This window comes from Primulina huaijiensis, chromosome 15 (genome assembly GCF_012295235.1).
Source record: "Primulina huaijiensis isolate GDHJ02 chromosome 15, ASM1229523v2, whole genome shotgun sequence".
Classification (NCBI taxonomy): Eukaryota; Viridiplantae; Streptophyta; class Magnoliopsida; order Lamiales; family Gesneriaceae; genus Primulina; species Primulina huaijiensis.
Window position 1 is genome coordinate 2,633,400 of NC_133320.1, and position 16,302 is coordinate 2,649,701.

General features: G+C 34.9%; 2 protein-coding genes across 6 annotated transcripts; one reads left to right on the forward strand and one right to left on the reverse strand.

Moving 5' to 3' along the window:
• The first annotated feature begins 915 nt into the window (after positions 1-915).
• Positions 916-5,103, forward strand: LOC140959995 (tetraspanin-10-like). 2 transcript variants are annotated; one of them, XM_073418092.1, is made up of 11 exons: positions 920-1,354; positions 1,638-1,750; positions 1,869-1,923; positions 2,012-2,067; positions 3,107-3,154; positions 3,650-3,698; positions 3,813-3,896; positions 3,984-4,051; positions 4,123-4,248; positions 4,345-4,420; positions 4,788-5,103. In XM_073418092.1, the coding sequence occupies exons 1-11, from the start codon at positions 1,295-1,297 to the stop codon at positions 4,851-4,853; spliced, it is 801 nt and encodes a 266-aa protein (XP_073274193.1). In that variant the 5' UTR covers positions 920-1,294; the 3' UTR covers positions 4,854-5,103. The 2 variants fall into 2 exon arrangements, with proteins under 2 accessions (XP_073274192.1, XP_073274193.1); XM_073418091.1 differs by lacking the exon at positions 4,788-5,103 and having other exon boundaries at positions 916-1,354; positions 4,345-4,764.
• Positions 4,787-15,728, reverse strand: LOC140959994 (uncharacterized). 4 transcript variants are annotated; one of them, XM_073418089.1, is made up of 19 exons: positions 15,494-15,728; positions 13,851-13,960; positions 13,327-13,485; positions 12,961-13,026; positions 12,777-12,866; positions 12,377-12,682; positions 12,134-12,231; positions 11,547-11,582; positions 10,835-10,955; positions 10,497-10,733; positions 9,667-9,762; positions 9,521-9,586; positions 9,323-9,361; positions 9,106-9,240; positions 8,163-8,524; positions 7,357-7,450; positions 6,631-6,765; positions 6,019-6,135; positions 4,787-5,737 (listed from the first exon to the last, which is right to left on the reverse strand). In XM_073418089.1, exons 2-19 carry the CDS (start codon positions 13,947-13,949, stop codon positions 5,732-5,734), a joined length of 2,262 nt encoding a protein of 753 aa, XP_073274190.1. In that variant the 5' UTR covers positions 13,950-13,960; positions 15,494-15,728; the 3' UTR covers positions 4,787-5,731. The 4 variants fall into 4 exon arrangements, with proteins under 4 accessions (XP_073274190.1, XP_073274189.1, XP_073274188.1 ...); XM_073418088.1 differs by having other exon boundaries at positions 15,472-15,728; XM_073418087.1 differs by lacking the exon at positions 15,494-15,728 and adding an exon at positions 14,567-14,983.
• Positions 15,729-16,302: the final 574 nt, after the last annotated feature.

The following is a 16,302-nucleotide window of genomic DNA, read 5'->3' on the forward strand; positions in this document are numbered from 1 at the left end:
TTATCCCCTACGGTGTCGTCGAATTTTTATACTTAAATCGTCATCAAATAATATTGAAATATGAAAGATAAATATTTGTAGCATCGTCATTATATATATAATGAGTAAATTAATCATCCATCTTAACCACTAATCATATTCATGCAGATGAGCTAATATCATTTTTTTTCATTTAATGCATAATAATATCTTTATATATAACAAGAAAAAATCTCACTATTTTGAATAGTAAAAGGAAAAAAATTATAAAATCACACACCAATATTGTTATAACATAAATCATATGACTCAAAAGATATATACGTATAACATATTTAATTACACGAGTTGCACATATTTTTTGTTTGATTAATTATAATCAAATACCCCAAGAAAATTAAACTTTTTTTACACATTTTGAAATGGAGTCAACGGTCAACGCGACAGTGGACAGCTCATAGATGGCATCACGTTTGGGGGGAAAAAACAAAGATGAAAAAAAGAAGAGAAAAATCTGACAAAATGGAAATGGGTATTCTTACATAAATGTGGGAGTGGTGACAGTAAAGTACTTAGTGAGGAGCGTATCCAGTTACGAGTTACCCCTTTTGGTCATAAATTCTAAGCCAACACCGACTCTTTTTTCTTACACACAACAATCTTTGTCCTCTTTCCGCCAATAATAATAATATTATTATATAGTTAGATTTGATATTAAACATGTTTATGGACTGATTAGCAAATGCATTGTATGTTTTAGTGTAAGCAAATTTGAATCTGAATAAGATTAAGATATAATAAAAATAATAAAACATTAAAAACCCGAAAAATCCAATCTAAAAACCCGAAAAAACCAGACCCGTGCCAACTCCTATTCAAATTTCATAGTAGCTATGCCATCTTTCTTGGGGCGTACATTGACGCGTAACGTTGCTCAAATCCTAAACTGGTATATCACTACATTCCCCTATCTTCACCCACACTTGTCTCGTCTTGTTCTGTTCCAAAAGCTCGTTTTTTGAACAGAAACCATGTGAACATGTTTTTTATTTTCCGAAACTACCCTTCCCTGAATTGCCACTCCATTTCAAGAAAGCAAAACACGAAAGAAATTCCCTTTTCCCCCTCCCTTTTGCTTGTCTCGAACCATTTTTTCTTCCTTGCAATCTGCAACATTTCATCTTTATTTGTTGCCATGAATTCTCATTAACGCATTTTGTTTAGTTGTTGAAGCTTTCATCGTGTATTTGTGAGTGTCGTGCTTGTTTTTATTTCTTGAAAGAAAAAGGTGGGAGAGGAAGGGGAAAAGGCATCCATGAGCTCAGGGATGGGAACAAGCACTTTTATAATCAAATGGATAAACTTTCTGACTATGGTAAAGAACTATGTTAGAATCTTGTTTCGCATTGCTTATTGTTCTTTATTATTGGAAAGGGGTGTCATCCTTTCTATGGAAAGACCTTTTCTTCTGGGCTTTCGAATTTTTTGTTATTTCCTGTTGTTTACGAATTAATTGCATGTAAATAGGTTTGTTTTATGTTTTTTAGTGTAAATTGTGAGATGCCAGTTGATTGAGATATTTCTTGCTGACGTTATCATCATTAAAATGTCAAGTATCCAAATGGTAATAGAAGATTGGCTTTGTCATTCGTATGTAGTTATTAGCCGTGGCAGTCATAGGTTTTGGTGTGTGGATGAGCACTCATCATGACAGCTGCAAGAGATCTCTTACGCTCCCTGTTATAATCCTTGGTGCTGTAATCTTGGTCGTGTAAGCTTCCATTATCATAGTGTTTTGTGCTATTTCTCGAAGTGGATAAGGAATTTTCCTATCATCTTCATTAAGGTTATGAAAAATGATTTCTGTTTTTTATTTGATGTTAATACAGTTCAATAATTGGATTTTTGGGAGCCTTGAAGAAAAACTCAATCTTCTTGTGGATTGTATCCTTAGCATCATGAACTTTTATCATGAACCAATTATATCTCAATGTACTTTTGTTTGGTTTTTCTTTAACCTTTTTACTTGCAGTATCTCATCTTGCTTTGCATCATTTTGTTGGCGATTTTGGTCTTCACAGTGTTGGCGTAAGTACTTGTAATGTGGACTTTTTTTGAGCTTACACGTACTCGCTTTATCTTGGGAGGGTTTGAAATCTTCTGCCACGCTCGTTACAATTGCATGAAATAGTGGAAGAACTTGAACTTCATGGAATTTTAAAAATATCCAAACAAACACGATAGATTTAGACATGGATTTGAAATAATTTGACGAAAGTTTTTGTGATGTAGTTGCGACGGATAAGAGATACAATATATTAATGTTGCATTTGGATTGAGAGGCTTATATGATAGATAAATTTAAATGATTCAATTTTTTGAGAATACGAAATTTGTAATTGATTCATGAGTAAGTTAAAAATGGAAGGCGGGGAATTGATATTTATGTTGTTCGGGAGTATCCAAACGTGATATATTGCATTTGGATGGAAAATATTTCAAATCCATGATTCAAATCCTTTGTATATATTTGGATATAAATGAATCTGAATTTCGAATCCCACTTGGCATTTTATACTTTCTTTCTACTCACTATGATAGATTCCAAATCCTGTTTAATAAGGGTCATTGGAACTCTAAATTATAAATTCTCTTTTCAAATTAAAATTTTTCAATCCAAACCAAGCTAATCATGAATTTAAAATCCCTTGATTTCAATTCTTTTCCAAACACACCCTTAAGTTTTTTGTAGATAATTGTAATTGGATGCTTCCATGTTGAATCAATACCGATTACAGACTGAAAGTTTATTGGTTTTTATATAGAGTGGCCCTGATATGATTTTTCCTATAGCATGAGAGATGGCTAGCCCAAATTAAGATCCTGAATTTGATTCGCACTGAGTTTTGGTGTTCTGTTAAACAACAACAAAAACAATACTATTTGTTTGCTTATGTTTGTAGGAATTCATGTTTATCATTTATGTGGAATAAAATCAATTTGCCGCATCCCCTACTATTTACTTCACCATGTATTCATTACATATTTCCTTCTGTGTTAACCTCATAATTTTTACGATAGATATACCTGTTTTATGACTTCTTCTTTGCTGTCTATTTTTTCATAGGTTTATAGTAACAAATAATGGATCTGGTCATACTGTAGCTGGACTTAGGTACGACAATTCACTCAAGGTGCCATAGTTTTGTGCTCATTCTAACACTTGCCTGCGCATTCCATGGATTGTGCACTTTGTCCATTCTGCTAATGACATAGCTCAGACATATATATGCCTCATTAAAGAGCACGACTGGACAAAGATTTTGATCCAAAATTTTAGTCATTGGGGTTTAAGCATATGTGAAATCTGTAGTTGTATTTAAATATATAAAAATAAGGGCTTGACCATTCATAGAAGTTACAGGGACTTTAAACAAATGCTTGGAAAAAGAAAGGAACAGAAGAAACTCAGTGGGAGCTATTGAGCAAATACATGAAATAAACACATTTCTTTCAAAGTCCTAAGGGTCCTCGTGAAATTAGAAAGCCGAGCTAGAAATGTCACTGCCTTGCATGTAAATGTGTTTGGGTGCATTTTTGGGTGTCCTTTTGCTATTTGTCTTGATCCAATCTTGGTTTTGTCTGAGAAAGTAATCTCTTGGTCTATCAGTTATAAAGAATATCAACTTCAAGATTACAGTTCCTGGTTTCTTAAACAAGTGAGCATCCGTTCATTTCTCTATCTCAGAAATTTTAAAAATCAGAAACAAAGATCGAGCAGATTTCACAACATGAAAATTCAGCATCGTTTCCATTTTTTCCTACATTTTCAGCTCAACAATTCCCACAACTGGGAGCACCTGAAGAGTTGTCTTGTCAAGTCCAATGACTGCAACGACCTATCAAAGAAATACAAGGTCTCTCTCTCTCTTGTGTAAATCTGATGTCTCTTCATCATCTCTTTACTCTTCAATGGTATCAAGTCTTTGAGCTGTTTGCTGCAGACGCTCAAGCAGTTCAAATCGGCAAAGTTAAGCCCCATTGAAGCTGGATGCTGCTGTCCCCCATCTGAGTATTTGCCGCTATTCTTTTATTTATTTTAAAGCTGACACTTGACTTTCTCTTAACATCCGTCGTTCTTAGATGTGGTTATCCTGTGGTGAACGCCTCATTCTACGACTTGAGCTTCCATCCAATCAGTTCAATCAAGGACTGTAAACTTTACAAAAACTCCAAGAATATCAAGTGCTACAATTGCGACTCCTGCAAGTAAATGAAACTTACCTGGGTATTGTTCCACATTTTGTTCGTAAGAAATTCTAACGAGACGATGTGTATTTTTTTGCATCTTTATGAACTATCCAGGGCTGGAGTCGCGCAGTACATGAAAACTGAATGGAGAGTGGTTGCAATCTTCAATGTAATCCTGTTTGTTGTTTTGGTAAAGCTCTATCCTTCAACATTTTCGTGGCATAAGTTCAAAGCTGGTCGCGTAAAAGAGACAATCCAAAATTTCTGATTGTGACGTTATAAAATGATAACAAGTTGCTTTAGAAGATAGAAAAGTAGTTTGTATTATATGTATGTGTGTGCGTGCATGCATTTTACATCCTATGATCAAATCAGCTGGGGCAGGAAAGCGTGCTCCCACCCACAGATTATGTGAAATGGGCGGATCCAAAAAATATAGTCAAGATGGGCTACTCAATCTATATTTATTATGTTGACCAATCTTTTTAGATTTGGCTATGTAACATGTGGCAAATATAATGAATTTTTCTTGCTTCATATATTTTGTATTACTTCAGTCGATGGTCTACTTTGTGGGATGCTGCGCAAGACGAAATGCAGCCAAGAATCGCTCTAAAGTGTGAACAACGCACAAGCGTGGAGCATTTTATATCTAGGAAAATCAGCATTCTTCTGGTTGGTCCCTGTTTCATCATCTTGCATTGGCTTGAGTTCAGAAAATTTGGTACCGTAGGTATCAACTAATTAGTATTTCTATGTTGATGTTTGAAGGCATGGTTTAAGTGTTGTATAATGTATCAAAAATATGAGATGTAAAGAGATTTTGCGTGGTATTATAATTATTTTTGGGCCGGAGTTCAGCTTCTGAGAGTTGTTCGGTTTCCATCAATATCACACACATTTTATCTACAAATAAATGTAGTCCATTTCGGACAGGCCCAAGATTCAGCTTGTGAGCTTCGAAATATACAAAATCTTGTATGAGAGGCATAAAAGCAAAGAGTACGAGACGCATCCAACCTTAATGGGATGCCGTGATCTTGCAAGAAAATTGCGGCAAACAGATTCATTTACCCAACATTCATGTTATATCAATAAATAGTAGCAGCCTTCATCTGATATTCTGATTGAGAACCAACTAAAGAAGCTAATTAATTACAAAATTGGGTTTCAAATAACAATAAAATTATCCAGAAACAAAAGGCTTGAAGTCTGAGGTGGAAATATCTACTATTATTTCTTTCAGAACCCTTCGCAGAGTCTTTATTTTAATCACAATCCTTGGGGAATACTCTGTGATTAGCCACTCTATTAAAGTCCCCCCAGAATGCAAGTTCTCTCCTCAGACACTAGCAAGTCGACTTGTTTTGTGATGGTTTCAATCACCCAAATCCTAATTCCACATATAATTAAATAGTCATCCAAAGGCGTAGCTCACCCGGAAGATGCAGAATTTCAAGAATTTTACATGGATTAGCTTCACAATGGCAGATTACTTTCACTAACCCTGCACAGGGCAAGTAATAGATAAGGCGCTAAAAGAGGAACAGTAACCTGTTTTTCAATAAGATTTTGGAGCTGGTAATTACGCCAAAAGTTAACATCAGCAACAATGCTTTGTAATTTTGGTCGAGTTCTTAGCCTATTCAATTTTTGATTCAAATTTGTACGACTCCAATAAAAAAAGTTGAAATACCAGAAAAATAAATTTCAAAATAACTAAATGAAAACTTGGAAAGGTAGCAAGGCCCATAACATGAACCAAAATGCATAGAAAGAAAGTAGCACCTTCAATATGTCATCCCTCACCTTCCCCTGCACCACTTTGTAGTTAAGAATAAGATCTTCAGGTTTCTTCCATATATATGTACGAACAGTGGCTAAGCTCATTTCTGGATGTAGTACCTGATGAACCACCACACTTCACTCAAATGAGAAAGATGCGACTCTCTATCTAGAACTCAAAAAGGGATGGATGATAAAGGAAAAAATATTGAACAAAATAGAAACGCATTATGAGGCTCTGTGATGAAGCAAAGAAACAAATCAAAAGGAAAAGAGAAATAAGATCGATACAATAAATCAATATCACATAACCTCCTTACATGTACATGGACCATGAATATTATCAGTTTCTGTTGTTTGACAGTGTGTCACAAGCAGTTATGAAGCTTCTCGGAAGCTAATACAGGTCCACTGGAGGCCAGTAGAAAAAAAGAAACAAACGAATCGTTGTTGAACAACATTTACAAAAACATTCCGTATACCTCATTTTATTTTAATTTATTCTAGGGATGCTTCCTCCCATTAAGAAGAAACAAACCACAATGAAAAAAAAACAAAGGGTATATTTGATTGTTCGGTATTGAAATTAGAGCTCAACAGATTTCATAAACTTGCCTGATTATTGCACGTGATCTCTATAGAAGGCTTGAGTTTTGGCCAAGGTTTCAACCCAGGGGCAAATGATCCATCCAAATTTATGCTATCTACCGGCTTATCAAGGACCATCTTTTCTATGACATAGTTGACAACCTAGAAAATAAATTAGAGCAACCATTCACTAGTGAGCTTTGCTAAAATTTTAAAAAGACGGTATCATTCATTAAAATAGACCACACTGCAGAATATCACATAAAGAAGTAACCTCTTGAAGCACCAAACAAGATTTGTAATTTAGCTCATTTCGAGGAAGTAAAAGCTTCTCCACGTCTAATCAATACTTCACTTTGTTATAGCACTACTTTACAATATTTTGAAAGCATTTACACTTTTGGCAGTCTTGATAATCTAATGGAATAAAAATATTGAGCTTCGACAAGGCAAAACTATACTGTAAAGTACAAATGAGGGATTCATGTTTGGCGATATAATCCAATTGAATTTTAGTGGCTTTCTTGATTATAGAAATCTCAAAACTTATATGAACGGTGATATTTCAATTGCCATACTGTTGATATACATGCTTATATTTTTAGTAGAATCCTTGACAGTGTAAGTTTTAGATCATAATACAAAAGAAAAAATAGCAGTGACGACTATATATCCATATCCAAATTAACAAGCTACAACATTTTTAGGCCAGTTTTATAAGCAAGACATAAGCTACCCACTGAAAACTCTTACCTTATGTACTCGTAAAATGCGAGGAGCACTAAGCTTTCCTTGTGTAAGGATTTGTGCCGTAGAGCCTTCACATGGGTGCAGGTAGAAGCTACACCTGCAGCAAAGACAAAATGATAACTGCAAAACAGAATTTGAAAAAAAGAGGACGAGGGAGTGATGTGGTACGAATGCATACCAAATTACAAATTACAACACACAATGATATAGGTTCAAGAAAGATAAATAAGTCAAATCAGGCATGCATAGAAAACTTAAAGTTATAACATCTTATAATCAATAACTTGAAATACCCCAGGGATGAGACAATAGATTCAATAAAACTCCAAGCAGGGGGGCTTGACAAAAAGAAAAAAAAGATCAAAATGAAAATTTATCATGATTTACAAACACCGAATTTTATTGTTGTAAAGAAACTGTGAAAGAGACATCTAATGGACATTTTTTCCAAAGAATCTGCATAATTATTAGATCCAGAGCATAAATAATATGTAAATCACCACAATATATCCAGAAACAAAAAGGAAATAATTAAGGAAATAATTAAATCATTAGTTTATTTTTTCAAAAAGCAAAAATGTCTTTCCAAAGTTTATTGGGTTCCATAGGAATGAACTAGACGTGCAACAATCAGGAGAATCTTATATGCAAAAGCAAGGTGTCAAAAAGTTCTCCATGCTTTTTAACAAACTTGCAGTGACACCTTGCCTGAATAATTTTTTTAAAAGAACCAAATCTCTACTGGCAAGGCACTTTAAAATGCAGCAAACCACCATTCATAATTGGAAGAAGGTTGCCTTGAAGATTACTTGGTATTTTCTCTTGGAGGCAGGCGATTATTCAGCACACAATCAATAACCCACCATGGTAAGTCTCTCTCATCTTCCGTCCCATCCAAGCTAGTAAATTTCTTTCTCCATGGGCCACCTACAGAGCCTTCAGTGACAATGGAAGGAGGGCAAGAGCCAGAAAATTCAAATGGTAGATAAACCATAAAATCACTTTCAGCATTAACATCCCCTTCAAGTCGAGATAAGGCTAATGTCCTTGCAGAAATCTCCTTTACAGGTGGAATTTCTCCATTAACTGCCGTTTGTGATCCCAATCTGTGCCTTCTTTCATTTAACCAATGAACCAAGAGGCCTTTAAGGGTTTCCCTTGCCAAATTAACCTATTTATTCAAATAGTTCATATACATTTGAATTGGAATAACGAAGACATATTTTAAAAAATGACAAACTACATGGTCCTCTAATTACACATCAATTTTGAATTTCAACACAAATAAAAAAAAGGAATAATTTATGGAACTGAATGATGCATGCAATGGAATTAATGGTGCATCAACTGAATCAAAAGCCATAGTCAACCTAGTATCAACAGGCCACAACAAAGTTGTTTTGAAAATAACTATTCTAAATTTTTTTAAAAAAACATAAAAAAAATCCATCACAGCTGGAAGATATTTAATCTGTTGTGGTTTGGTTCATTTTCAGTACAAAGTTCATAGTTTGAATTCGGTTTTGTCTCCTAAGGACTTATCTCTTCATTGCTAGTTTCAGGATGCCTAGGAATTATCTGCCAAATTCTTCGGTTTTAAATTTTTTGTAGTTTCCTATATTCTCATGTACAATTGCTGTCTTAAATCTTTCTTCTAAACAATGCAAGTACTATCTACAGATTATAAGGTGAAGATGAATATGTAAAAGATAGGAACTTTACAGGGGGAGTAAATTCTGTTTAAGAAAATACCTTGTCATCCTCCGGCTTCCCTTTAATTTCGAGATCAGCAGAGTACATCTCAGCAGAAAAGCATTGTGGGGTGTCCAAATGTATCGACAAGCTCCCAAGCTTTGTATCCACCGTGAACCATGCAGGAATACTGACCTGAACAAGAAAAATAAAGTCACATGGCGTGGATGGAAATTTCAGACGTAAATAACACAGAAAATTGATCTATATTCTATACCATCTCAAACAACTCTTCTTTCTTCTTCTCAAATGAAACCTAATGATAAAAAGTGAATAGTCAGAAATTGTCAGAAGAAAAAATGGCACAGAAGAGACTGGTGAGGGTTAAAGCTACAGGAGGATATGTTAACAGAACGCTCTAAAAAGACAATCTGAAAAATGCAAGAGTATGAAGTAAAAAAAGAGTATCACTAACCTCTCCATAGTTTTTTATAACAACACCTTTTGTAACTTCCCATAATTTCACTGTACCAGACATGTCCTTGAAAAGACAGAACTCAACTAGTTTAAAAAAGTAGATTAATAAAGTCACAAGTTCATGGAAATCAAATGTCAAGTTACCTTAGTCAGGACATGTCTTCTATTGTTTAAAATCTCATGTTGCACTATTGCAGAGGTACCATGAATAGTAAAAGATGGTTCTCTATATACAGGAACCTAAACCATCAATTAAAAGTCAGTAGCTTAATTTGGAAATTATTCTACTCAATTTAAATAACCTAGAGGTGCCAAAATGCCAGTTTAAGACGAACACAAACCATCAATCTAGAACAAACTTTAGAATATTCAAAGCCAGACAGGAAAGAGACACCACCAAAAAAAAAAAAAAAAAAAAAAAAAANTCAAGGACATGAAGTTTCCTCAGTCAGCTAGAGCACTTAGAGAATATCTATTGCAAGCACCAATTAATTCCAGTTTGCAGAATTAAAATTCAACAGAGTATGAATACTCCACAAATCTTAATGGAACATAAGCAAATAAGCCGATGGTAATAAAAAGTGAAAAGAATGTAACAAGAAATCAATCATTTGTAGATTCTTCATCAGGCAAAATTTCCTTACAAGCCAAATCTCTCATTCTGTGCTTAGTCAACGAACTTTCAAGCTCTATTATTTCAGTCCAGGAATCATGAGGGAAGATACACCAGCAACACTTAAATTTTGGCTAAAAGCGGTCATGGTGGCACAAGTCCTAAGCTAGAAAAGTACTCAATAATTTGATTTTCTCATGTCAGAAAACTACAAGCAGTGGTAACTAACTCAAGGGTATAGACCAGGAGAAACTAACTCAAGGGTATGGACCCTTCCACCAACTTGCGCAGTTAAAGTTCTAAACTCTCTGCTGGAACATTAGAGGGGGTGGGGGTAGTGGTGGTGAAGAAACCAACTCACAGGTGTAGACCCTTCCACTGAAATCCTTGCCCTTGAAAATGACAAGTTCCCTGCTAAAAATGAACCTCCTCTTTGAAATACTTTCATTGGATTGTGCACTTCAGCTGGCCATTTATGTAAAGTAGAATCAGTGGTAGCAACCCATATACCATCCTCATGCAATGCCAATTGCGATATAGGATGTTCTTTTGTACAAAGTAACACACTTTCTCTTGTAGCCAAATCTGTGAAATACAACTAAAAGAGCAAACTGAAACCTGTCAGAAGGAGAGCAAAAGAAGAAAATGTAAAAGCGGATGAAAATCTCGGTATCACTAGAATTGAATATATGCACTCACGGAAAGATCTCTCCCACCACTATAGACATGACTAAATGTTGGAGTGCTAGCAAGCGCCCAGATAGAGTCTGTGTGCACAGCATAGGAATGAACACACCGCTGCTGACCAAGATCCCATAACCTAGTATGAATAAAATAAAGAAAAATTATGAACATGGTAAGATTTTATCCATTAAATTGCTAGAATTCCGCTGCCATGATATGCAGAGAGAAACAAGAATCCAGAATACAATGAGTATGTAAGAAAAAAAAATCAGGAACCATTTGAAACATACAGGACCATGAAACAAAAGTCCTATAAATAGAATAGCTAAAAGATCTATTATTACATAGAAATTTTAATACAAGGAAATCTTGATGCTGCAATCAAAATCTCACTAGCTAAGAAGTTTCAATATAGACATAAAATTGGATACAGCCACGTAGCTGGCTGAAAATTTACAGGTTCTGAATAAAAATGTTTATTTCATAACGATCTACTAAAAATCTTTGCAAGAACTCCTTATTGACTCCGCAGCGAGTTCACCCCAATCTAAAAAAAGATTTTCCCAGAACTACCGCCAATGGAGTTCAATCATAATGAAGCGATAAAATAAAATTTTACCATGACCAGCAGCCAAACGTCAAGGGCGGCACAACATAGATATATGCTACATTGAGACATTATTGATGCTTTCTGAGGTGATTATGATTTGCAAAACAAGATGCATACCTAATCATAGAATCAGAGGACCCAGATAAGCAATATCTGCATATTGTAAGATGATATCATTATTAAATACTGATTAATTTTATTTATATATAAGCATGCAAGAATACAAAATGTAGATACAATTTGCCGCAGCAGAAAATTCTAACTGAAACAAAATGGCTCAAGAACCAAAGGATGATGGTTCATCTTAGTCAGAACTTAGAAGATAAAACCTGTGGAACATACAGTTTAATTTTTCTATCACCTTTGATTTCAGTCAAGAAGAACGAGAGGCTAAAAAAAATCTGCAGACAATCATGACTGCTTAGATGTGAAATTAAAATTGCTCCCAAAAATACAGATATCTTGGAAATCAAATTGATGTATAGTTGCATCACCTGAAAGATTAACAATAATAAACAATTTCAAGACTAATTAACCGTATAAAAATGATTATTTTCTAGCTGATATTGGCTGCACCTAAGCATCCACGCACTTCCAAGCTAAACTTCGATAAATTTTGTCTACAAACTGTTGTGATAAATATGATTTCCAATATCAAGGTCCTTGCAAGTCGTAAATGAGCTTAATGGACCTATTCAACGAACCTGCCTGTAGAATCCAACAGTAGGGCCCTGATATTATCAGTGTGCCCCCTGAGCTTCATGGTTTTCGAACCAGTTCTTGGGTCCCAAACACGAACTACCTATAAAATTCATCATATAAAACTGAAACAGGTCCAAGATGTGATGTCATCTTATGATAAATATGGACTGGAAAGGGGAAAATAGCACTTGTTCAGTATCAGTAAAACACAATGAGTTTATCAACGAAAAAACAAGCCATGAAACCTTTTCAGTTCCACCAGAAACAAGCAGTGTTCCCCTGTCATTTGTTGCCAATGCATAAACAGACTCTTTATGGCCTTTCGCAGCAACTGGAACATATCCTTGACTTTGACTGGCATGCACAGAAATATTATTGCTTGAGCTGATGGGCCGAATTGTTGTATTTGGCAAGGAGGAACCCAAACCATTAAGACTAGTTGAACAATCATCATCAGTCGCATCAGCTGATTTAGAGGTAGGAGCAAGTGCAGCTTCAAGATCCCATATGAAAACCTCCCCACCAAGGCCACCAGACGCAACAACATTACTCTGTAATGCATGAAAGTAAAGATTGTAAACTGATAGAAGGCACCCATAGATCATGCCTCATTGTACTTAACAAAAATCTGGCAGAAAATAGTACATTTTTTTCTGGTGTAGCAAGGCAAGTAACATAGTCAGAATGCTGCCGTAACGTCTTGACACATGTTCCATCAGAAAAGCCATTCCATACCTGATATTTGATGAAAATATAAAGAGTTTTGAAAAAACAATGTACGATCAAAGTTTAATATATGACAAGACATAAATGCAACAGAGAATCAAACCTTAACAGTGGCATCTGAGGAGCAAGAAACTAAGGTGTTACCACCTGTCAAAACTGTATCGTTGACCTGCCCAATCAACACATGAAAATATAAGAGCACATCGTCCATATTAGCCATAAAATTCAAAAGATGGAAAATCCTATTCTGAAAAAATATCGATATGCCTGCTGGATTCACTATCTAAAAAGACCATCAAGCCCTAGAACTACTGATTTATGTTGAGTAGAAGCACTAGTGATGACATCCATGATTAAAGCCACTATTAGTTCAGTCGGTAATTAGTGCTCGGTGGACAATTCAAACCTTCAAAACCTCATACAGATACACCATAGGCATTAGAGTGACCCAAAGATGAGAATGACTTACCCAGTCGACGTGGGACTCAAATGTAGCAGAGCATGTAGCACCACTTTCAACCAATGTCCATCTCTTTAATGTACCATCACGACTGCCAGTAAAAAGATTATCACACCCATCTGGTCCAGTTGAATTCAGTACTGCCAGGCAGTTTATTCCAGCACAATGCTGCAAATAATGAAGAATTCATCTCTCCAGCCTTACAGATATTATCAAGTCCAAAAGTATTTCATATTCCCAATAATAAAATGCCAGAGATGATGAGGACATTTTCTTGCATAATAAAGAGATGGCAAGGACTTCTACCAGCACATCAAATGTAACTATGTTCAACCAAAGTTTATCCCTCGGTGAATATGTATCGTACGACAAGATTTAAAGGCGAGTCGGGTTTTATGATATATTTGATGTTGTCTAATTCACATCACAAGCACAAATCAAAGAAAAAGTGGTTAAACATAAAAATGCACAAGCCAGACACCTATAAATTACCAAAGTGAGATAGCAAGCAATTTTAAAACAAAAAGAATCACCTTTGAACCATCTACATCATTTAACACATATGAAAACCTCTTTTCTTTGCGTGTACGAACTGAAGTAGATGCGTTCCCTGCACTGCCAACACGGTGCATTGCGAGAATCCCTAAAGAAAATATTAACTGATGATTGCTGAATAAATTTCATGTCTCTTCATTGCATAAAAAATTATTTAAAATAATCTAACTGTTCTGAAACAATCAACTAAGTGCTAATGAATATAAGCATAATCAAAGTTCGTTCACTCAAATTTGTCCACATTTATAAGAGCAAGGAGAACAATAAATGAGTGTTAAAACCAACCAATGAAGGGATGCCATTTTATGCACCGTCAAACTAATGCAAAAGTCATTCTAGAATCCATTTGCTTACATATAATTGGAAGGAGTTTGTGCCAAATTTTATACTTCTAAGACCAAAATGCATTTGCAATTGGATTGTTAAACTAGGAAAAGTATCATTCGGGGTTTTATTCAGATTTTAATTACTCCCCTCGCACCCTTTGCACTATTTTCTAAGAAATTAATTAATAAAAAAAAGCTACCTAGTTTTTCAAAGCAAAAAGTGAAGTAACGAGGCAACGGACATTGCAGAAAAGATGCATACATCCAAATATGCTTAACATCTAACATCAGTCTAATACTATGGCTAATCAAGGAGCATATAAGGTCATTCCATAGGTAGGAAACAAACTAAAGATTCTTCATAGCACCTAAAGATACTAGTATACAGCATACGATTATAGATCTAAGTCCACTACGTATGACAGAAAATTGTTGAGCATTAATTATCAGCCCATGACCTGTACCCTGAAATATTTAAAAAAATGTTATGCAATAAATCAATCCAAGAATAGAAATATAGAATTGTCAAGAGTGGAGCTAAATTGCTTTTATTAGCGACCCATGTAAGTAGTCTCAACTCGAAACAATGGGGACCTAAACTGTCTCTATCAGCAATCCATAGAAGTAGTCACAACTTGAAAGAGAGTCTTGTGGATCTTGAAAGTCGACAGTTCATGATTGAGTCACTAAATTCGTTCAACTAAAGGCAGGTCTACATTCCTTAGTGTGCATATAGTTTTATGTATCTCTTAAAATTTGGGAGATCTTGGAACACGCTCCACTCCTCAGGTCACGTATAGATATTACTAATTTAGTATTTGCAACGGTTTTCAGTTTCCGACTATACCCCTTGACAGCTCTAGAGTGAATTATTTATTCAATCCACATGAAAATTAGACAATCTTAAGTGAAATAGAGATGGAGAAACTAGCCCTGTACATAGCCAAATTTAAAATTCACTATATCGAGTACATTAATGGCTATGATTCAAGTTTGGATTTAGCAATCTTATGATTTACACTTGTAGATTTGTCGAGAAGTTTAGGTACATAAAAAAATAGTTAAAAATTTAAACGCATAATGTTCAAGAAGTTTTCTCATATTTCACGACTTAACAGAGCAATTTCATGATATAAATAAGTCAATCATTCAACACAAATTGATGGCTACGGGATGCAAGCTATCGCTGCAGCCACTTCTTGCTCTACATAAGTTAGCGATTAAGAAGTGAAAAGAAAAAAGTATAAGAAAATTAACACAAAACAGGTGATACGCTCTGATCGCCGAGGGCTCACCGGCGTGCGAAACGAAGTAGAAGTCAATAAACAAAAAAGAAAATCACAGGAAATTTGCCTTCTCCAGATTATTCGATGGATGGATTCCGTGTAAGGTGAATAAAACGACGGTGACTCGACGGCACGGCGACGACTCTGAGGCAGGAAATCCGCGGCGTATAATGACCGACGTGGGATGGGGTATTGAGTAGGAAATAGGCGTGGTTACCTGATTGATTTTGTTTTTCTTTCAATAACTACTTTTATTCCCATATAAATACACACTCATATATATATACATGCTTTATAATTTACACATAAAATTTAATCGCGGTTTTCTTCATGCTATCACATGAGTAATTTTCTGATTTACTTAACACATGACACGTGTGTCACGTGTTGAGTGTATAAATTATGATCATTTATTAAACCATCATGTATTAATGAATAACTGTGATTCATCACTCAACATACTTGTCATTGTTCATTGTTGAGTGGATGAAGACACTATCCATATGGGTAGCATCTACTAACCCGTAATCACTATCGTTTTGTATGTTTATAAAACAAATAATCTCGTACGACACCGGTAAGATGTTGACCGAAAAATTATTAACGGCTATTTATATTATTTTAATCTTAATAATAACTAATTAACAAAATTTTTTAATAAATTAATTAAATTGAAAAATATATTCGCATAAATAATCACGTGAGTGAATGGATAGTGTGCACACGAATACATGAATGAGTACTTGGCTTGAATTATTATTCCACTTAAAACACACATTTTCATTTTATTTATATAAAAATTTTGGAATGTGATTAAC

Excerpts from the sequence above, each read along its gene's own strand:
- LOC140959995 (XM_073418091.1), top strand. The coding sequence starts at position 1,295 with ATGAGCTCAGGGATGGGAACAAGCACTTTTATAATCAAATGGATAAAC. Across the intron at positions 3,155-3,649 it reads CATACTGTAGCTGGACTTAG|TTATAAAGAATATCAACTTC; the intron begins GTACGACAATTC and ends TTGGTCTATCAG. Across the intron at positions 3,897-3,983 it reads ACCTATCAAAGAAATACAAG|ACGCTCAAGCAGTTCAAATC; the intron begins GTCTCTCTCTCT and ends TGTTTGCTGCAG.
- LOC140959994 (XM_073418089.1), bottom strand. The coding sequence starts at position 13,949 with ATGCACCGTGTTGGCAGTGCAGGGAACGCATCTACTTCAGTTCGTACA. Across the intron at positions 9,587-9,666 it reads GAAGACATGTCCTGACTAAG|GACATGTCTGGTACAGTGAA; the intron begins GTAACTTGACAT and ends TGTCTTTTCAAG. Across the intron at positions 7,451-8,162 it reads CCTCCAAGAGAAAATACCAA|GTGTAGCTTCTACCTGCACC; the intron begins GTAATCTTCAAG and ends TCTTTGCTGCAG.